The sequence below is a fragment of the Hetaerina americana genome, unplaced genomic scaffold, assembly GCF_022747635.1.
Source record: "Hetaerina americana unplaced genomic scaffold, ioHetAmer1.1.p SCAF_4, whole genome shotgun sequence".
In the NCBI taxonomy this organism is placed as follows: domain Eukaryota; kingdom Metazoa; phylum Arthropoda; class Insecta; order Odonata; family Calopterygidae; genus Hetaerina; species Hetaerina americana.
In genome coordinates this window covers 40,232,712-40,256,251 of record NW_027286985.1, presented here as the reverse complement: position 1 = coordinate 40,256,251, position 23,540 = coordinate 40,232,712, and the positions used below count along the sequence as shown (strand labels likewise).

At 36.0% G+C, this 23,540-nt stretch overlaps 1 protein-coding gene across 2 annotated transcripts in view; it reads left to right on the top strand.

Moving 5' to 3' along the window:
- The first annotated feature begins 8,120 nt into the window (after positions 1–8,120).
- roq (RING finger and CCCH-type zinc finger domain-containing protein roquin) overlaps positions 8,121–23,540 on the top strand; it is a 29,642-nt gene continuing 14,222 nt past the window's right edge. Inside the window, exons 1-10 of one of the 2 annotated variants that reach the window (XM_071590955.1) lie at positions 8,121–8,190; positions 8,863–9,025; positions 9,105–9,294; positions 10,667–10,900; positions 16,325–16,500; positions 17,114–17,447; positions 17,997–18,228; positions 18,340–18,545; positions 21,723–21,933; positions 23,287–23,503. In XM_071590955.1, the coding sequence (XP_071447056.1) occupies positions 8,864–9,025; positions 9,105–9,294; positions 10,667–10,900; positions 16,325–16,500; positions 17,114–17,447; positions 17,997–18,228; positions 18,340–18,545; positions 21,723–21,933; positions 23,287–23,503 (1,962 nt within the window). In that variant the 5' untranslated portion in view covers positions 8,121–8,190; position 8,863. Of the gene's footprint in view, positions 8,191–8,554; positions 8,644–8,862; positions 9,026–9,104; positions 9,295–10,666; positions 10,901–16,324; positions 16,501–17,113; positions 17,448–17,996; positions 18,229–18,339; positions 18,546–21,722; positions 21,934–23,286; positions 23,504–23,540 lie in introns of those variants that run through there. The other variant, XM_071590956.1, reaches the window with a different exon arrangement.

Here is a 23,540-nt window from a genome sequence, read left to right as displayed (position 1 = left end):
GATCTGTTTTAGTTCCTATTCCGAAAAAGGTAAAGGCTACATCATGTGAGGACTATAGGACGATAAGTTTGATATCCCATGCAGCTATAGTTTATCTCAGGATCATAAACAAAAGGATAGAGAGTAGGGAAAATGATCACTTAGGGGATGACCAGTTTGGATTTAGGAAGGGGAGAGGTACACGTGATGCCATTGCAGTAATGAGATTATTAATCGAGAGGAATATAGAACTCAACCAGAAGGTATTTGCCTGTTTCATAGATTTCGAAAAAGCGTTCCATAGAGCAAATTGGGAAAAAACTAATGAGTATTCTGCAGAAAATAGGAATAGATTGGAGGGAAAGGAGGCTAATCCGCAACCAGTACATGTCTCAGACTACTCAGGTGCGGGTGGGGAACGGTGAGTCCGGATAGGCAGTGTTAGGAAGAGGTGTAAAGGCAGGGTTGCCCATTATCACACTTGCTGTTCAACCTGTATGCAGAAGAAATGATCTAAGAGGCATGGGAAGAACTGGAGGTTGGAATGAAAGTGGGCAGGGAATTTGTTAAATCAGTTAGGATTGCTGATGACCAAGCTTTAGTTTGTCAGTCAGCCATGGGGTTGCAAGCATTGCTTATTGAATTGGAAATTCAGTGCAACAGGTATGGGATGAAAATCAATATTAATAAAACAAAGGTTATGCGATTCTCTAGAAAGAAAAAGGCCAAGCTTAACATTAAAATAGGAGGGCAAAAACTAGAGCAGGTAGAACAGTTTACGTATCTCGGTAGTGTTTTGGACCAACACGGTCAAAGTAGTAAGAATGTAAGGAGAAGAATTTCGCTAGGCTAAGAGGCTTTCACAAGAAGGAGGGAGTTGATGACAGGGACGTTGAGTAAGGATGTTAAGAAAAGACTTTTAAAAACTTTGATATGGAGCATAGCTATGTACGGTACGGAAACGTGGTCATCAAAGCAGGAGGATAGACGTAGATTGGAGGCTTTTGAAATGTGGGTGTGGAGAAGAATGGAGAAGGTGAAATGGACAGAGAAGAAAACAAATGAGGAAGTACTTGGTATGGTGGGCGAAGAGAGGGGTTTGTTGGGAGCAATCCTATGGAGGCAGGAAAAGTGGATGAAGGGGGTGTTGACCAGCAGTGGAATGTTGAAGACTGTGATAGAGGGTAGAATGTTGGGCAAAAGAGGAAAGGGAAGGAACAGGATAGGGATGTTGGACGGGATGAAGGGAGGAAGAAAATACTCAGAGATGAAGAAGGACCTGATATAGAGTAGGATGATGGATTTTGTTAGGAGTAATAAAATATTTGTTTGGTAGTTGTGTCCATCCAAAAACCTACCTTAACCGGTAGATTACCTTAAAAAAATATATATATATATATATATATATATATATATATATATATATATATATATATATATATATATATATATATATATATATATACACACACACACACAACACGCGCGCGCACGAGGGTGGTCCCATAAGTACCAGCCTGGCCTAGAGATGGCGGTAGTTCTTTGAAAAATATCACTGTATCAGATATGTTAAAAGGGTTAGATTTCTTAACCAATTGCCAAGATAATTAATTAAGGCAACAGTTTTAAGTACATGGGAAGGCCCAGAAGTCATGACTTAGAGATGGCGGTAGTTGTTTGAAAAATATCACTGTATTAGAAAGCATGTAATCTATATAGCATATAATTCAAGTTTGAAGATGTTATGTTGCTAAGCATTTGTTTGGCAGGCATCAATAGTGAACATTTTCATTGAATTTGTAAAAATGGAAAAAATTGGTCATTGTTATGTGATACAATACTTATATTTGAAAGGCCTCAACCCAACCAATATAAAAGCTGAACTGGATTCTACTCTGATTGAGTGTGTTCCTTCGTGTACAACAGTAAAATAATGGGTAGCAGAGTTCAAACGAGGCCATATGAGCTGTCAAGACGAGCATCGCATTGGTCGATCAAATGAGGTGATGACTCCAGAAACGGTGAAGAAAATTCACAAAGTGATATTGGATGTTCATAGACTGAGAGCGTGCGAGCTAGCAGACATAGTGCACATTTCAAAAAGAGCAGTACACCGCATGTTAACTGAAAATTTGAATATGAGAAAGTTGTGTGCAAGATGGGTGCCGCGTTTGCTCACGCTCAAGCAAAATCAGAGTCGTGAAGATGTTTCAATTCCATTATTTCACACCATAGCATTGAAAAAGAAATGGTAAGAAGAGGACTACCTCTGGGATATTATTGGTACAGTGTATCTTTTCGTGAAGGACTGGCATCAAATTTTTTTGCTATAACCAAATAAACTCTCTAATAGATGCTGCCGGTAGCAACTGAGGGCCTCCACAAAATGATCTTACCACCACAAATGTGCCATCATTTAAAATGAGTACCCATGATGTGATTATTCCCAAGCAATGGACAGCAAGCAACAAATGTAGATTTTTTTCCTAAATTAAAAAAGGTCTGCAGTGACCTACCATTTAGTATGAAGTTCCAAATGACACAATAACCTCATGACATTCTCCTGGGCTTCCTTAACTTTAATATTAAGAGGTCATGGATATAAGTATCCCATTTCCTTCGAGTCTCTGACTGCCCACAACATATGGTTAATGCATGGCTGTTTTTATTCATTTAGCCATGGCTGTCAGTTGTATGGTACGACATATCACAGATCTTTTTTATTGGATTTAATTTTTTCATTAATTACTTAACGCAAATGCATGAACATGAAAAAAACTGTCCGCCTTTAACCACAGAACAATCGGGCTGTCCATTCTAAAGGGTTCCCAGGATATAATATTAATGCCATAGGCTAGCTAGTATGTGTGCACTTAACCATGGATGTTAACATGAGTGGGAAAGGGTCTCCTTCCCCATATTTTTGGCTTCCTTTTTCAGATTTCTTTTGTTTTTCCAGCCTTTTCAACCAAGAATGTGTGCTAGGAGGAAATTATGCCCAGATAAAGAGCTTGGGTGAGAAAAGCAACAGTAATGAGTAGTTAGGAAGCTTCATTTGTATTTTGTCCCACCATTTCAAATTGCCCAGCCCTGACACACACTACTAACAATGGTAACACCTAGGTTTGGTTTGACAGGTGAGGAATGATATGAATTGGCACAGGGTCCTAAGGTACAAGAAACTCATGCATCCAGGGTACTGAAGGACTGCACCTTCCATGTGTAGTATATGGTTCACCATAAAGCTCTCGATTCTAGAATATCATACAGCTAGGCTTTAATTAGACATGTTCAGAGGAATCATCAAGTTGAATATGCCAAATTATGCCCAATGGTTAGAATAAATTTAAACACAAGGCTAAAACACCTTATTTTGAGATTTTGGTGAAAATGAAATGAAAAAATGTCTTATTGATTCACTCTGTATTTTCCCTCCATCATTACCCATTATTTCATTGGGATGATGAGGGTATAGCATTCATAAAGTGAACATATCACCCATATAAGTTCATTATTGAATTGAATGGTTTAAATGATTTAGGTTAAATCCAAATTTAAACACTAGGGGTGTTTTACCTTAGATTAATTTCAAGAAACTGCAAGAGATGCTGCAACACACACTGAAATGTTGCATTGTAATGCACATTTAGTGTATGACTACATTAAAAGTTACTGTCGTAGCATCTCTCACAGTTTCTAGAAATTTGTCAAAGGTATAACACCCCTAGTGTTAAAAGTTGGCTTTAACCTGGTGCACTGCAGAACATCTCACATGACTACTTATGCCTGTGGCATTGTATGTACAGTATTTCGTCACAACATCTTATCCCTTTACAGCCCACGAAGTTTCAAAGGGTAGGAGGACGGTAGCTTGACTGGTTAAAGCACTCAGCCAGGCATTGAGGGATCTGGGTTTGAAGCCTAATCAAGGTGAATGATTTTTACACCTAGAAACTGTGGCATAGTAACGCAAATTTAGCAGGTGACTCTGTTATAAGTTACCGTCATGGCATCTCCCGCAGTTTCTTGAAATTTTTCATCAGGGCGACAAAAAATGTTCCCAATCCAAAAACTATGCTCCTCAACTACCTGCAAACCTTATGAGAGTAACCAAAATTGTAAATCGAGATTTAAATGAGCTGTTTACTGATACATATTACTATTATTATTGGTACCTACCATTTAAGGCAGGATTCAGATGGAAATAGGCTTAACAATGGTACAACAAATCATTTTTTAAATTTGGTACCAGTCCAAAAAACAACCATATTTCAGCGATTTACATGGGACCATAACCTTGAAATAACAACAATAACAGCCACAAATATCCAGCCCTAGGTGGGGGAAAATCCACTTAGGCAGGTATCAAACCCTAAGTGACCACTGGGATGTCAGGTGAGGACATTACTCAGCCACCATGGAGGCCAACATTATATACCTCTCATTACAAAACACAACCTTACAATTACATCCCAAACTACAATAAACCCTTCTTCAATTCTGCAAGCTTCCCTCATTTCTTCAATCTGTCTAACATGCTTATCCCATTCCTACCTCTTCCTTGCTTGCCCAATGTTCTCCCCTCTATAAAAATCTTCAACATCACATTGTGAATCAGAATGCTCAGCATCCATCTCTCTTGCCTCCTTTGGATTTCTCCCAACAATCCTCTTTCCTCACCCACCCCTTCCTTATCTGCTTTCCTTTCTGTCCACTTCACCTTTTCCATCCTTCTCCACACCAACATTTCAAAAGCCTCCAATCTTTGTCTATTGACTTGTTTCAACAACCATTTTCCACACTGTACAAAACCATGCTCCATGTCATTTTTAAATCTCTTTCCTGAACACTCTTACTCAACATACTCATTATCAATTCCTCTTGTAAAAGCTTCTTCGCCTAACGCAGTTCTTCTTCCTATGTCCCTACTACTTTGACTATCTTGGTCCAAACACTTGACATAGGTAAACAGTTACACATGCTATAATTTTTACCCTTCTATTATAACGTTTAACTTAGTCTTCCTATTTCTAGAAAACCCATAACCTTTGTTTTATTAACTCATTGATCCCATACCTATCAAACTGAGATTCTAACGTGCTCAGCAATGACTGTATTCCCTTGACTGACTAGGCTAACTAAATCTTGATCACCCAACGGACCATACTGATTCTTTAGATTACCGATCAACTTTCAAACCTACCTCCAGTTCTTACCATTGCAGGAGTGATAATGACCACCCTATCTTACTTCTCAGATAGGTCGATAAGTTACTTCTCTCTCAAATCCACCCCAATAATCTCCAATAAATCCATTAATTCTTCCCAGTTTACTCTTCTGATGTCTTACCTTAATCTACAAAACAAACAAATACATCCTGATTGTACTTAACGTTCATTTCTAGCAGTGATTTCATTACTGCTTTGGCACCAACCTTACCTTTCCCCTTGGTGAGCCCAAAATGATTTATTCGTTTTAGTACCCTGCAAGCCACCGCTAGGGTATGTGGCAGGGAGTGAATACACACCGGACTAATTTTTACCCCAGAAGGACCCTACTACCGTTGGGCAATGTTATTCTGATCCCTTTTCTTTCGTGGAAAAAATGACATCTTCAATCTATCTGTTTTACACTTGATTTCTCTAATTTTATTAAAATGATCTCTCCTTCCATAGTACAATGGGGGTAAAAATAACTTTTCAACATCACTGCTAAAGAGATGCCATGATCATACCCCAAGGATTATGAACACCCCCCAAGTAATGATCTTCCTCCCTCTCCATCCTCTTACAGATAATTCTAAGTATTACTTTAGCTTCCAGCAAAACCAAACCTCTTGTTCTATATTCCTCACATTAGGTTGCCTTTCCCTTTTTTGGAATACGAACTAACACTCATCTAACGAAACCTTTCAACCAAATTCTTCTCCCATAATGCTATGAAAACCACCTCAATAATTATTCCCAAGATTTATAGTATGACATTATAGAGAAAGTGAGTTCTGACAATTGCAGTATATTAACATTAGTAAACATGATTTCATTCATAAGAATGTAAAGAAAGAAACATGTTTAAAGAATAAAAGCTCACAGCAATATACTAATACATGCATAATTTCCACATTTCTTTAACATCCAAACCAAGACCAGACAAGGTGAGGAGGCGTGAAAGTGGCCGTGGGAAAATTAAAGAACAATTAAATTACAGATCTTCAGTGATTTCATTCAAAATTCAATCGATTTCAGCCGAATTTTACTAAGTCATGCCTGACACAAGTGAATTCAGGCAACCTGGCCTCTAAATTAAATTATTTAACTGAAGCAACAAAAAGGATAAAAAAACACCACAGCTGCAGATGGAAGAAATCCAAATATGCATGAATGGAAAAATGAAAAATTAAGAGTCGGCATTTGAAAGGAATAAAAAACGTTGTTTTTTTTAAGTAAGAGTATTTTAAAATAATTAATACATAATTGGAAGCAAAACCAATAGGCAACTAAAGCTAGGTGCTTAATATTCTCGGAGTAATTAAATCCACTATGGCGTAATGCTGAAGGCTTATCTAAGTCGTAAATTCACAATAAGTAGATAGATTCCAAAAGGCAAGGGAGGACATTTAACCGCCAAGGTGTTTAAATAACATAATCAGCCAACCACCAAGAAGAGAGTTACGCAAAGTTAGGTTCTGAAGAAGATAAGTAAACTGAGTGGCTTGAGAAGTATGTTAATTCGCAATAGATCAACTTCATTACTTTTCCAAAAGAAGGTTAAAATGGAGAGAAAATGAATGAAAACATAATCCAAATGAGGTCTTACAAGGGAAAAAAATGGCCATTTCATTTTCAAATCTCAGGACCATGTATACTTTCGAGTACACATATCCTAAATAGAATTCGATAGTATATTGGGTAAAGAGAACTACGGTTGGGAAGCTACACCTATATCAGGGTGGGCCAATTGACAGATAGTTTTCCGTAGGTGCCCTTTGCTCTAACCCAACGATCCAAGAAATATTAACGTGCATAGAGGTGAAAATCTCACTAAACCCTTTACATTCATCGTTTTGTGTATTTCTTCGTATTTTGTCTTTCTTAAATGCTTCTACTCCAGCTCCAATCTTGCCCCATTGCCGATCACTAACCTCAAATAGAAAGATCACAACAAGGTTAATTTTCATCCAATACTTTCAATAATCTGCAAGGAAATCCATGGACATTTCATAAAGATGTGTAGACATTTGCTTATTTTTCCTATCAATTTGCTGTTAATGAGTACCGAATGGTAAGCATACATAAGAAGTTGTTGATAAGGCTTGGTATTGCCAGGAACTATTTCTTGGGAGAAGTGAGGAACCGGTCTTAAATACCCATATTTTGCAACTATATAACGGAAATGGTGTCATTACATGTGTAACGGGGTCCCTAGTTCACATTAGTATTTACGATAATGTTCAAGTGATTGACATCTCATTTTAAAACATCATCTAGGCATTATATACACACACGAGCCACCAATACATCGTCTAGTACCTTATCATTGATTTGATAAGCCGAGATATATAAGAATATGATTTGCATATACTAATTCGTCCATATTTTTACGTTACTTGACCTAAACTCCACAAACCGATCCAAATAATTTAACTAGCGACAAATAAGTTAATAGAAGAATACCTGAGAATTTCTGAATTAGGTATGAACCAGTAGTCGGCACTATAATCACTCTACACTTCCGCGGTGCCTTCACAATATATCTCAGATAGTGTGTGTTCTCGAATCAATCCAAATAATTTTTAAATATTGGATGAGGTTACCATTAATTGAGGCTAATGATACACACATTCGAACGGACGCCGGCGTTTCTCTTACAGTAATGCGTTGATCGATAACTTGATCAATAATTCTAGTTATTGATTGACACTTTTTCAATAGCCCTAACGAAACAATATTAAATTGAATATTAACGACAAATATTTTTTGTTTTCCTAATTTTAGTTAGAACTGCCGTATTACCAACGTGACTGTCAAATTTCAAAACATTACTACCGGTTTGACGTTTTCACATCCCGGAAGCAGATTTTACCTATCGGAAAGTCTCGTTCATCTGTTTACCACTTCTGTGATGATTTCGCACACAGATGGCGATGTGTCAACAATGTTCAATGCTAGCTGCCATGAAGACTACCTGATGTGCAACGTAGTAATTATCCAGGTATTTGTGCCTCAGGTGTCCGTGATTGACTTATACAACATCTCTAGTACCTTACATTTTTACCTGAATGTGTAAAAAATTTGTCTCGATGTCTGATGTATTCCGGGTTGATTACCTCCCTGTTTGCGTCTTCGCCGTATCCAACATTATTAATAATTTTATCTGAATTATTTCACTTAAATGAAATTCAGCACGTTATTTGCATGGTATTGCACACAACTAGTTGACTTTTCACTTAGTGTTTTTAATGCTGTTATGAAATAGCGGATTGATTTGAGGTCAAGCGGAGTGCATAAGAGTGAACTTGAGCAACGTCACTATATGTATGTCTCTGACCCTGGCCTTTGAATTCAACGAATGTTCCGCCTCCGTTTTATGGTGCAGTTATTGACCCTATAAAAGTTCAAAATTTTTGACCATGGTACATTTTAAGTGAAATCCATCAATTACGACGTAAGAAACTTAATTGTTATCTCACCCCCGTGCTCGGTGTAATAATTTAGTCGGGTTTGATATGTATCGTACCGGTTATCATGAAAATTGTTTCATTACGCACTCTTTAAAATTTATTACTATTTGTTCCAGTTTTTGTAAAATTGCATGATAAATGTGTGTGAGGTAAAAGATAATGTACGTGCAATGATGAAATCAGCTTACACTCTATATTCTCAGAATGCCAATCCAGGCGCCCCAATGGACTGAATTTTTGTCATGCCCAGTGTGCCGAAATGAATTTGATGCCACCTTACGCAGCCCTATTAGTCTGGGATGTGGGCACACTGTGTGCAAGACATGCCTGTCCAACCTACATAGGAAACAATGCCCTTTTGATCAGGTGAGTGGATTTTTAGATTATTTCTTTGCTGTCTGTTAACCTACAGTATGAAGAAACTTACTCTATTTGTTTATTTCAGACAAGTATAAACACCGAAATAGAGAACCTTCCTGTAAATTTTGCTTTGCTACAGTTAGTGGGAGCTAGTGTCCCAGAAATAGAGCTGAATGGTAACCTCAAAGGTCTTTCAACAGATGAGTTAACAAATTATTTACAAGCGAAAAAATGCATCGAAGAATTGGCTCTGTACCTGAAACCGTTCTCTTCAGGTGAGTTCAACTTCTGTTCTCCAGTTAATACCAAAAAACAATGTTCTATCCATTGCTTTAGAGTATCCCTGAGTGGATGTGTTTATTTGTATTCTTACGTAATTCTTCAGCCGAAGGAAAAATGCTCAATCTTAACATGAGCTCATTGGTTCATTTTTAAGTATGTAAGCATTCAACAGCCGCCATCAAATCCATTGGTGTTCATGCTTCACCCTACATGTGTTGCTGATACCTGAAATATTACTTTCTAGTGTCTCATAGAGCAAGTGTGGGGTTCCCAGAAGAACAATAAACTTTTATTGTTACTCAATAAGGTTTTACCATTTTTATTTTGTCAATGTAAATACTTTTGTTGTCATGATTCGATAATAATGCCTGAATCTAGATTTTTACAGTTGATGATTGTTCTTAATTGTCAAAATATTAAATAATGTTTTCTTGTTTTGTTATTGCATTGATTTGTTAGCTGTGGGATTTTTTATTTCATACTCTATGGTTGTATTGAGCCCAATTTCATATCCCAGGCTCTTTATCATCCTACTTTTTAAGCCCTACCATTAAACAAAACTAAATAAATAATCCAAAACCTGCATTACTATAAATAGTCCTTACACTGCCTCCATTTCCTTTGCCTAAATTTGTACCACATTATTCTATTTCTAAGCAATCACATATTTTCCTTGGAAATATAATGCATGTGTTGTTTAGTTGTTTACCTGAAGAAAGATAAAAGGAAGCATGCCATTTAGAAAAAGTTATTTGGATGAAAAAAGAATCACATTTCCTTCAAACACTAAATGAAACTTTCCGTAGAGAATGATATATTTTGAAAATGAAAGCCTTGTCAAGAGGAGAATGGCAATTTGGAGTGCATATATTTAGGGCTCCTGGAGAGCTGTTTAGATCAGAACTCAAGACCATCATTTGACAACAGTTGAAGAACTGCTGCGTAGAGTTTTTTTCTGTCAGTTTTCATTCTATCTGAAATAACAGAGAGTACTTTAGATGCAAGTTAGCTTAAGAATACTGTTAATTGAATTTTCATTACTGCTCCAAATAAATTTTTACTGTTGAGTAATAGGAGACAGTTCTGACTTCTTTTAGGAGATTTTATCATGCTGTGCAATTCTGATAAAAGAATGTTTTTTCTCATTCTCAAAATCGGTTTATTTTTTCATAGTAAAGTTTAGGGATGAGATAAGAATTAAGTAAAATTTTCAATTGTCAAAATTTAATGACGAGTCATAGTTCTTAGCTTAGATTATAATTTATGGGATGACATTTGTGCTATCAAGTGTAGTGATTTTTCTCTGAATGATGGAGAGTGTTAATTGCTGAAGTGTTGAAAATTTTTCTTTTATTACCTTCTCAGGGAATGGAGGTGGTGGCACCAGCGTTCTTTCAAGGCCAATGCAGAGGAAACTTGTGACACTAATCAATTGTCAGTTGATGGAAGAAGAAGGGAGGTCAAGAGCTATGCGTGCAGCTCGATCTCTTGGTGAGCGCACTGTCACGGAGCTCATTTTGCAACATCAAAACCCCCAGCAACTTTCTGCCAACTTATGGGCCGCAGTGCGTGCGCGAGGCTGCCAATTTCTTGGTCCTGGTAAGATAAATGATCTCATTTTCATCCTGTAAACCTATTACCAGAACTTAAGCAATTGCTTTATAATCTCATTTACCATTTTTACCATCTTTCTGAGTATTAGAATGAATGAAAAACTCTTGACATATTTTAGTGTTAGCAGAAATGATAAGTTTAACATATGTACATTTTTTAGTCATTTTATAAGGGTGGAATTGTAGATTTATAGAACTATCATGAAATGAATAGCAGGACGAAATTCCCTCAGAAAGCTTAAACAAATCAAATAGCCAGGAAAAAATAAATGGCTGGGGAAAATGGTTTAAAAAAGGATAGCTAATGCAGGTTCATATTCATCATATGATACCGATTAAAATGATGCAGTGTGGATGAATGACTTATTTATTACATTGTAAAGCTATGTATTTGCTCACCGTAAAGGAGAATATGGAATTATCACAGCTAATAAATTTGAGGGAAATGGATGCTGGGAAAGTACAAATAGTACAAAAATGTTTAAATTAAAACATTTAACTAATGGACAACTTTTTTTAATTTTGTGATATGAAATTTTTTTAAGAAAGCTAATATATTTCAAACTTGTATTTTTTTAAAAAACATATTGAAGTTCCAAAATATTTAATCATCTTTACAATCGTAATTTTATTAAAATTTCATTGTGTTGGGATCAGTTCAGCATGGATAATGTAGAGCTTAGTGTTGTTTTGTATAAAAACATTATTTAGACTACGATTTATTAGGAAGAACTCTTCTTTTTAGGAAATTTTTATTTTGCTGTGAACTTTGTTATTTTGCTGACATGATCTCAGAGAGACAGACATAAAACCCAATGTACCATAAGAAACTCTAATAGGCCCCATTCTGTTGTGAATATTCATAAATTCTCATGTAAGTAGCCATAATGGGGCAGGAACACTTTCAAACATGAAGGAAAGCTAAGCCTACGTTCAGGAGCTAAGATAAAATCATTGCATTAAAGTCAAAATAACCCACCTTCCTCTTGTAAGCCATTTAATTACATAAATTGTGAAACCTGTGAATATCTTGAAATGACTGTTGATATGGAAGTTTTTTTGATTTCATTACTCTATTATATTTGCCATTCTGGATGAGAAAATCAAAGCATGTTAACAATTTAATTCACCATTTACTAGCATCTAAATATCAATAGCATATGTAATTTTATTTGACTTTTATCCTTTGAAAAACTTTTTAGTGCAAAACAATGCACATTCCTCCTCATAATTCTGTTGTTTTGAAAGGTTTAAATTAATTCAAGGCATGCAAAGAATCTGTTCAGTATTATACCTCTCAGGGTCTAATAGAAACTATATTCTGACCTACTGCAATTGTATTCTTTCGTGAAAATTAAGTTGATAACACTTTCAATAATAGCAGCTCTTCGATTGTACTCCGCATTTGTATGAAACTTCTGAGACATTTTGAGGGCAATGACTGTTTACTAGATGCCTATAGCTTTCAAGAATGCCAATTGCAACCTCCAGTGGAATTATGATGTGGCAGGAAATTCACATTGAAATTTGTCCAGATATTAGCACCGCACCCTGTATGTATACGTTAGTTCATGAAATCCTTGCCAAGCAAATGGGACATTAGCAGCACGGAAGGCAGATGAAGGCTGAACCAGTTAGAATAGTGGCTTTGAATGTTAGGACAATGTTAGGGAAAAGAAAATTAAAAATTATATAACAGGAGAAAGAGAGGGCATATAAATGGTATTTATTTTTTTCAGGCCTGTGCAAGGTGAACTGGGAGAATATCAGGGATTACAGAAGTGATAATTGTAGAGTAATATACTACAGCAGGGATGAGAGCCAATGAGGGGAGGCAATAGTATTGAACAAAAAGGTTGGAAGAAGTGCAGTAAACACAACAAGTGACTGATAGGATATTATTAGTTGAAGTAAAGCTGAGCTTACAATGTTGGCAACTGTTCTGGTCTACATGCCACCGAGCAATCACAGGGAGAAAGAAGTGAACAGGGTATATGGCCAGGGGCAGAGAGTTCTACTATTGGCCAGAAGACCCGGGTTCACTTCACAGGCATGCCTCTTGGGTACCCATAGCTCAAACAAGCTCTGCGATTTTTGGGGTACCAGATCTTTGAAATGTTGGGTACCAGATGTGGGAAACCATAGCCAGCACAGGGAAAGGAACTGACTCCCCTATCTTGTGTCTATCCCCTGTGTGGATTTCACAGGCCATCAGGCATAGATAGTTTTGGGGGAACTCTACCATTACCTACCAAACCAACCTTAGGGTTGATAATAGTGTCTATAGTTTATGGAGCATGACTTTGTCCCCTGTGAAATCGTAGCTGTTGAAGTAAGGCAATAGGTGTAGATTAGATGCTTATGAAATGTAGATGAAAGCTGGAGGAAGGATGGAAAAGGTGAAATGGACATAAGGGAAAACAAATAAGGAAGTCCTAGGGTGGTGTGGAAAGAGAGAGGATTGTTAGGACAAATCCAAAAGAGGCAGGAACAGTGAATATAGTGTTTTGATTGGTAATGGGATGTTGAAGATTGGTAGAAGGGGAATGTTACGCAAACAGGGAAGGGGTAAGGGCAGGATAGGGATGTTGAGCGGATTGAAAGGTAGAAGGAAGTATGTAGAATTATAGAGGGGCTTATTGTTGTCTCATGGCAGGTTGTTTTTGTTAGGAGAGGCAAGTAGGTACAGTCTGTGTGCATCGAAAACTTTCCTTTAAGGATAGAATAAAAATACTCACAAGTATCTTGAGGAAATTTCTCTAAAAATGTGGTGCTTTCCACAAGATTACGATGTTTTTGGCGTGTTGACTTTTGTTCTTACCTAGATCTTAAATCACCAAGAAGGGCTTAAAGAAAAGCAGTGTTTGCCGATTCCTAGTATAATGCTCCCTTATAGAATGTAAATAATGCAACTAAGCAATAAATTAGTATTTATTAATTAAGATTATGTTGAAAATGTTGCATGCATCATGGCCAACTACATAAGTGAAATCTTAAAGTACTTGATTGAGCTTTGAAGTGAATTTTAAAGACGATTGATTATTGGCAATGAGCTAATAAGAATAAAAACATACTATACTATGATCAAAAAATGTAGTTGGGTAACAAAAACTTGGGTTTAGATTATCCATGCTATTCTCTCTTTCCAGCACCTCATAATTTTAATAAAGTTACAATGGTAAAGAAAATTATATGCTTTAAAACTTCATGATACTTTTTTAAAAATTTATTTGAATTACTTTGCTGTCTTAAAAGTTTTTTATTTTGATAGCTAAATCAAAAGTTCATCAATAATATTTATTAGTATTAATATTATATCAAATATATTTATTAGCCCTGAAAATGCCAAATTCTCCTATAAGGCAAGCAAATTTTAAAATAAATTTAAATAAGTTTTACTGTGCAGCAAATAAGTCATTAACTATTTGAACATAATTGTTTCAATTGGTATCGTATGATGGATGTAACTCCTTATCTGCAACCCTTTGTCAATATTCATTCTTTGCCTGTAAGGTTTTTTGCTGTCACCATGATTAGTTTAACTCTTTGACCATCCATTCTGATTTTTCACTTAATGATATTTGTGTGTTCTCCTAATGTTGTGATACCATCTTGATAAAAATGGTTGAAAATGGTTTTAATTGTACTTTCCATTGCTAAATTAAACTCAAATTAATTACAAGGAGTTAAAAAGGAGAGTTCATTTGTTTTTTAATTTCGGCCACTGGTATGTTTTTTGATTATTTTGATTCATACGAATTGAATCCATTAATATCATGACCATATTTTCCTCATATTTGGTTATCCATGTTTTTGTATTATTTGTGCTTCATCATGCATCCATTACAATAAATAAAGATAATTGAGAGTTTACTGTAAATTTATTTTCAATGGGCATACTCCCATTTGCAAATTTTTGTATTTCATTTTCAGCATTAATGACTAATTTCTATCATAAATATTTTGATAGTATATATAATGGTCACTTTTCTGAAAATGGATCTCATAAATTTTCATTTTCTTTCATAAAAAGTTTGGTTGGTATCTTCCAATTATTGTTTGATCCCAGTCCTGGTAAGAATTTTGGAAAGATACATAGCAATCAAGTTTCCTTCTGAGATTCCGGGAATAGCAAATATGCTACACAGTGCCATTATATTATACCATTGAAATAAAAGAAGAGAAACTGAATGCAGTATTGATAAATTCAAATGCTCATTTTTTGTACTCACAATTCTGGGCCACAAAAACCAAAGTTTTTTCATGGTAAGATTTTTCTGCCATCTTCATCGTACTTCACTAACACTTGTTGAATGAATCATAATTCCATACAGTTTGTATCTTTATGTGTTATATATATAAATATATACATATATGCTTTCGTAGACATAACACGGAAGTGCCGAATAGTACAATACACAGTAACACGTGTGTGTATATATATATGTACATATATACACATAGACACACATGAGGTCTGTACAATAAATAGCAAACTGGTGCAATCTGGTTGCCATGACGCGGCCTATAGCCCCTCCCTCTAGCTGCACTAGTTGCCTGGGACCCAATGAGCCATCTTTGCTAGGTGGATCATCGAGCTGTGCATATGGTGCCGATTATGTTAGTTTCTGTTCTTTGTTTTTACTCTTTGTTGAAAATGGAAATTGACGAAATCATGGAACAACAAATCAACATCTAGTTTATGGTGAAGTGCAGGAAAAGTGATCAAGAAGTTACTGAAATATTGACAGCTGTTTACAGTGATAATGCTCTGAAGAAAATATCCATTTTCAAGTGGATTAAATCAAAGTCATGCTCCTGATTTTCTTTGATGTCGAAGGTGTTGTTCAACATGAATTTCTTCCTTAAGGACGAGCAGTAAATGCTGAGTTCTACCTTACAGTTCTCAAGCATTTGAGAGAATGTATGCGTAGTGTGTGACCAAATTTGACTCAAGGTGATGAATGGATCCTTCACCATGACAATGCACCTGCTCATTCTGCATTGAATGTTCGCCAGTTTATCATCAAAAATTCCATCGCCATCCATGATCATCCTTGTTATTCGCCAGGTCTCGCCCCCAACTTTTTCTGATTCCCAAAATGCAGAAATGTGATGAGGGGACATCACTTTGAAAATGTGGACACCATTAAGGAAGAATATAGCATACTTAATTTTTGTAATGATTATTATATCTTACCTATATATATTACCTACATTTAGTCCTGGGCAATCATAAACATTCAGTAAAATAATTCTTGCTAAATGTAAGCATTACTTTCATGCATTTATTTTGATTGTTTATGCTACACCACTAATTCCCTTGGGCACAATTGAATGAAGAGGTGTAAAATTCTGCTGAATAGTTGTTATAATATGCCTGAAACTAAAGGTTTTTACTTCATTTTAGCTATGCAGGAAGAAGTTCTAAAACTGGTTTTACTAGCTCTAGAAGATGGCTCTGCATTGTCAAGAAAGGTGTTGGTCATGTTTGTTGTGCAACGACTTGAACCTCACTTTCCTCAAGCATCAAAAACAAGCATTGGACATGTTGTACAGCTTTTGTATAGGGCATCATGTTTTAAGGTATGAGCTTACTTTCTAATATTTGGCACCTTTAATCTCTTACCTTATCCAGCCAATTGAGAAAACATTATGTTTGCCTATGCTACATTGGGTAGTTCTTAATTAGCACATGTTGATTCGATTGTGAGGTTGGGTTGAATATATATATGAATAACACAAGTGCAATGACACATCATCAAAATTGCCTTATCCTCTTATGAAAAGTATATACATGTGTGTATGAATTTCTCTGATTTGTGTCAATTGTACCTAACTAAAGTTTCTTCTTAAATTCATGTATAAATATTTATGTTGTCCTTTCCCGGGTTTATAATTTAAATTTTTCTGTAGTTTTGCCTAAATGTCAATTTAAGTATAAATATTTAAAAGCTACATCACAAAGTCAGACAAATATCTGTGTTCATATAGTTTTACACAGTTACGGGAAAAATATTCATATCGCTTCATTACATGTAATATTATTTTTTGTTCATTCAATGTTGAACCTATCCATTTCAAAGTGGTTGAATTTTTATAAATGGCATCCCATCCAATTTCTAATCATCACACTATGTTAATTAGTATGGTGTAATATGTTTTATTTCAATGTTTAATTTTTGCACTAAATATCAAGGTATCAAAGAGGGAAGGTGACTCATCCTTGATGCAGCTTAAGGAAGAATTTAGAACATATGAAGCTCTTCGGAGGGAGCATGATGCACAGATTGTCCAAATAGCTACAGAAGCTGGACTGAGGATTGCTCCTGATCAGTGGTCAGCTCTTCTCTATGGGGATACTGCTCACAAATCTCATATGCAGAGTATTATTGATAAACTGCAAACACCTCAGTCGTTTGCTCAGTCTGTGCAAGAGCTTGTTATTGCTCTTCAGAGGACTGGCGATCCTGGAAACCTATCAATCCTGAGGCCACATCTGGAACTGCTAGCAGCTATTGATCCAAGTCCAGGTCAGCTGTGCTTTACTAGTACACTTGCTTGCCTACAGTATGTATTTTTTGAGGAAAAAGTCCTCTCTCAAAAACCAATCTCAAAGAAGACTATGATTCACTATTATATAGGAAACTTTTTAGCCATTGTAGTTTTTTCAGCTCCTAGCTTCCATTTTTGGAATATTTGGAAGTTTTAGTAAAATATTGCATCCATAACTTAGTGTTTTTTTATTTCTAAATCCCTGAGAAAGTGATTGGTTGATTGTATTTGTTGAAGTTTCAAAAATGTGAGATGTGTTCATGTGTAGTAGACTGATTTATATGTTTATATTTATTATAAGGTTTTAATCTAACAGATACTTCTTTTCCATATTGTCACATTTGGACAATGTATTTAATTCCTTGCCATAACTTCACCTAGAAGAGAAAATGGTTGCACTGAAAATATTTTGCTTGTATTAGATCCCTAAATGTGTTTAATGCACATTGTATATTGTTATTGGCCTCATTAATTGTTGGTTATTTCATGTTGCATGTCTTTGACTCCTTATCATTCTTATAATTCAGAGTCAACTGTGCCCATTTGGTCTGAATGTTGTGGAGCCCTCGAGGCAGTAAGGACAGTTGTAACTGGTTTGGTGGAGTTCATCCAACACCATGGTAGTAGAAAATTACAAGAAGCTGGCCATGCCCACAATGCAAAGTACAAAATCAGCATGTGCAGAGATCTCACACTAAGAGGAAGCTGTCCCCGAGGAAGCAATTGCACATTTGCCCACTCTGAGGAAGAATTGGAAAAGTATGTCAATTTGTAACGCTGTTTGAAAAAATTTGGAATATGGTTTAAGCTTAAGAAAACATCAGGATCTGTGTCACCATTGTTTCATATTGATTTAAATTTCTTTTACAGGTATAGAGCTAAAAATCGAAAAGTAGGATCAAGAAATAGTACAGGCCTCTCCAAGGTTGTTGAGCATGTGCATAACTCCAAAGGTGATAAACAGACTCCTGAATTTTTGAGCAAGGACAAGGTCTATGCTCAGGCAGATGATTTGCTTTATTCAAACACCCCAACAATAACTCCATCTTCTTTTGACAATGCCAACATAAGAGAAGGTAAATTCCATGTGCAAACTTTTAATAATCTTCTTGTATTTTTTTCCTGGGAAATCTTGCATTATTAACCCCAATCACAACTAAATTATGGCTAGATATTATGTAATCCATCAAATCAGAATATTTACAAAATGAACATATTCATATGAAGAAACAATGGACTATGAAAGGGTAGACAATTGGTGTTTAGCCAATGGGCAAACTCACAAAAATAGCCCTGCCTATGTAGAGGGGAGTGGTAAACTGCAGTGGCTATTAATAACAGCATAAAAGTCTCCAACCACATGAATGTAGTATTATCATGACATTTCCCTATCTTATGATCTCCCTCTTGAGAACTAATTTTGTGCCTACCAATTGTTAACATGCCTGAGAGTCAAACTATAAATATTTTTTTACCCATTCTAAACATCACCTCAACAAACTATAATGTCAGAAGTAAGATGCCCAGGATACATATTTAATCATATTTCTTTGCCATCTTCTATTATTGCACAATGAAGTTGACATCTATCTCCTTAGGCCACTTTTCCAATGAATTAGGAAACAAATGTTGTTTTATGTGCAAACAGTTGATGTGTTTAAATTTTTTTTTAAAGGCCTTAATATATTAAAAGCTCAGCTTCAGTTCAGTTGGTGTTACGGTATTGACACAGATTTAATTTTATCGAGATATGCTGATAATTTTACCAATTTTTCTCTCTGCCATGTATAAGTGTTGTTTATCATATTCATACAAGTACACATTTTCAGCCATTTTTTCCACACCCTTTTCATCTCTGGTGAAGTTCCTCAGAATTTTCTGCTTATGGTCATTGAACTTAAGGTTGCACAAGAAACTGGAAATTTTGCACATAGAACTACCTTTGGGTACTGCTTACCAGATGTTTAGTTCTGCAAATGTTTATTTAAAGGCTGTTTTTTACCCTTGATTGGTCATATTTTATTATCATAAGGAATGCATCGACTTCATTTCCAAGATTGACTTTTTTTCTATATGATTATACTTTTTCTTAATCTTGGAACTAAAACATGGCTAAAGAATCGACCCTTTTTTGTATTTTATAGATAATTTAAAGAGAGTGAAGGTAGTAGAAAAAGAAAAATAGATGATTACTACCATATACATGGTGTGCCCCAAAAGTAGTAAGATGAGCCGATTAAAAAAAATAATTGCCAGAATTGATAGTTACTGAAAATTCTTCAAAGTAGCACCGCCTTGGGACCACACACTGCTGCCAGCAGGTTTTCCATGCCTCGTATGCCCTCTATAAGGTGGCGCTCGGAATGCTGATAAGCTCCCTCATAATGGGTTGTTGTAATGCTCCCACCAAGCCGCAGTGACGTCCTTTCAGCATGGATTTGAGGTGGGGAAAGAGGAAGAAGTCTGGCAGGGCAACGTCAGGTCTGTCATGTGGCTGAGGCAGGGTTGCCTCGTTGTACTGGGCCAGGTAGTCTATTACTCACTTCGTTACTTGAAGAGCACTCACAGCACCTACTTCGTACACACTTTTTACTCATGCTCATGGTTTTGGTCTAGGTTTGAAGTTCTGTCTTGTTAAGCAAGGCAATATACACTTACAGTCTGTTTATATTCAAGATTTAGGTGGAACGGTACCCTACTATGTGCAAGGTCTGCCCCAAAAGTAGTAAGACTTATTTTTTCCCGGATAGACGGAAGAGCGGTGGTTTCTCTGGCTGGATTCTAGGCAGGGGAGTCTCAGGAACAGTTGGAGGCCAGTGGCAGTTGGCTCCCAGTCTTTGTGGAGTATGGATCATTTATTTGCGAAACTCTATAACGTGACCTCGTTACACTCTGTCATGAACTGGTTATTGGAACTGTGCTAGACCTGCAAATTATGCATGAAACTGTGCAAGACCGAGAAAGTGACACGTGACATGGTCAAGGTAGCCTATGGTGATGATGCCATGAGTAGGTCAGGTGTTTTTGAGTGGTACTAGTTGTTTCGGGAGGGTAGAGAAGATGATGAAGATGCCAAATGTTCAAGACACCCATCAACCTCTAAAAGTGATGAAAATTTTCCAATAGTTAAGGCCTTGTTGGGCAGGGATGGCAGATTAAGTGTTCACATGGTTTATGATGAACTTGACATCCCTAAAAGTGATGTATGTGGACTTGTGACCAAAAACATGGGCATGAGAAAGGCATGTCCGAAGTTGGTGTTGAAAGTCCTATCGGACTAACAAAAGGAAACTTGCATATGGATCTGCCAAGAGCTTCTTGACCATGTGAGTAAGGATCGAAAATTTTTTAGACGATTTCGTTAATGGACACAAGACATGAACACCTCAAACCCATGCTGAAAGGATGTCACCACAGCTCAGTGAAAGCATTACAATAAACCGTGACAAGGGAGCTTAGGAGCATTCCGGTTGCCACCTTCCATGAGGCATACAAGGCATGGAAAACCCACTGACAGCGGTGTTTGGACGCACAAGGGTGATACTTTGAAAATGTTTGAGTGAATGTATTAATTCCAGCAATGAATTTATTTTAATCGGCTCAGTCCTACTACTTTTGGGGCAGACCTTGTAATTCTATCACAATACCCTTGTCAAAAGCTTCTTATTAATTAACCAATCTGTACTCATTAAATGTGTGCTAACCTCTTTAGTTGACTTTTGTAGAAATAAGGTTTGTAACATCATTTGGCTAAATTATTCTCTTCTTCAGTTTCTGGAAAAAATGTTTATCTCCATTGCAGATCAATTTCACTTTAAGTTACTCATCAATTATATGCCCTCCATTTACCTCACCATTCCTCTGCAGTGGAAGTGGTATTTCATCTAGTCCTGTGAAATTTTCATGGGTTTTCCACCGACTAACTCTGTCCCCAGGGCTTTGATGATGATGAGCACACAGAGGATGATGGCAGAGTAAGTCATTGAAACTTCAGCAGCTTTGTCAGCGCAGTAACCCTTTTATGCGGAGTAAATGGATTGTTACTGTGCCATCCAGTTTTTCAATTTGAGCCACCCTCTTATTTCTAATTTATGTAGCATTATGTAACATAGGTACTCTCTTGAGGTTGTGACTCCGTTTGTGGTTGCTCTCGAGTTTGTTCAATGGGTGAGAATGTTAAGTTGAGATATAAATATCCCTTTCTGATCCATGTTGCCTGTTATATCTCTTAAGTGAATTTGTTTGTTGTGTAGGATATTTAGGAGCGAGTCCATCAGTGCAGGTCAGCCCACCAATTCCTCCAGCTGTTGTAGGTCAATCCATTGGAGTTGCAGTTCCAAGGGTAGGCATGGATTATAGCCCTTACAACACATCTTTCACCCCAACTGGACAGTCATCTGTATACCAGCCATCCCAGCAAATGTTTGCTCCTACACCGGGAACATTCACCCCTGATATTTACAGGTAATTCAACTCAGCTAAATTAATCAAACATCAATTTTCAATATTTTTAGATTATGAAGGAAAACAGGTTTGCAAAATAAGCTGATGTAATGACTTTGCTAATTCTTCATGTATGTTTTTTTCACCATCTCTTTTTATTTTGAAATTTTAATTTACCATGGTTTTCTGGACCATTTTGTAATGTACAACTTTTTGTGGAGAGAGAATTTTTTATAATTTATGGTGAATTTCATTTTTAAAATATGTTAAGTATAGAATTTTCCTTTGTTTTTCAAATAAATAACATGCTTCTGTTCTCAGTCAAATGTTTTGTGTGTTTTACTTTAAATACTAAATTTTAGCCTTATTTATTCGTTGCATTAAATTATCATTATTCTTACCAAGTAGATATATAATTTTTTGGAAGATTTTGAATCCTCCCAAAAAATAATACTCTCATTTGGCCAAAATCAGAAGTCCTTAAAATAGAATTAAGTGTACACATGATGCCTGAAAGCGTTAAAACAATATGTCATGGAATGATTTGTAAATTAATCAAATTTCAAATCCAAATTCTAAATTGAATGTGTTATTCAAGAACAAAGTCAGTTCTACGTCAATATTTGAAAGCCTCATGTTCGCTTACCCCACAAAACGTAACATTCGTTACGGTAAAGGTGGACCTTGTGTTTATGAAACAATACTAAAATGAATCCATGTCTCCAGTCTCAATAGAATTGTTACTTAATGGATTTACTGTTATTGGATAAGTTATTAAATATTTATAATTTTCTACTCAATAATAACTTCTTACCATTTTATGATAAGGAATGAGAAGCTTCAAGTTTTTGTTTAAAGTTCCAATATTTTCAGTTTGAATTTGGTGTCAAAGAGTGGTGCATTATCTAAGAATCCATAAACAGTAGTTTATTTCTCAAATTTTTTAGGGCTTTCCTATGCACTATAAAATTCTAACATTAGATATATCCCAATATGTAGGCCCATATTTTAGCATATTCTCTTCACAATGACGGATAAATTTGCAGCTCATGCCCCAGCAGACCACCACATGTTTCATGTCATAGGGTATATTTCCTCATGTAAATGCTCTTAAGTACTATTATGTATGATATAAATTGATGTATATTTCATTTAAAATTTGATTGCACTAAATGAGATAAACTTAAAAAAAATTGTAATATGACTTAGAAAGCATGGAATTTATAAACTTGACAACATAGGCATACGATGATGACCTCATGCTTTACCATTAGAGTTTGAAATTGAAACTTCTTGTAGATAAATAGAAGCAGATGTGTTTACTTGTCAGTATTTTGGATGTGGTGTTACTTATATAAGTAATTGATTTTTCAGTGCTGCACCACATAGTATGGTGATGACCCCAGGCCCCATGTATGCAGCCCCTTCACAGGCAGAGTTTGGGTCTGTGCCACCAATGGCAGAGCAGAGACAATTGGAATCTTTTCGAAATTTGAATCGATCTTGGGAAAACAATATTGGTAAAAATCAAGGAGCCATAACATCAATGAGTCAGACGTGGTCTGTACCTGTTAGTTCCACAGGAATCAAGGTATGGTGTGAATTAATTTATGTATTGATAAATGCAT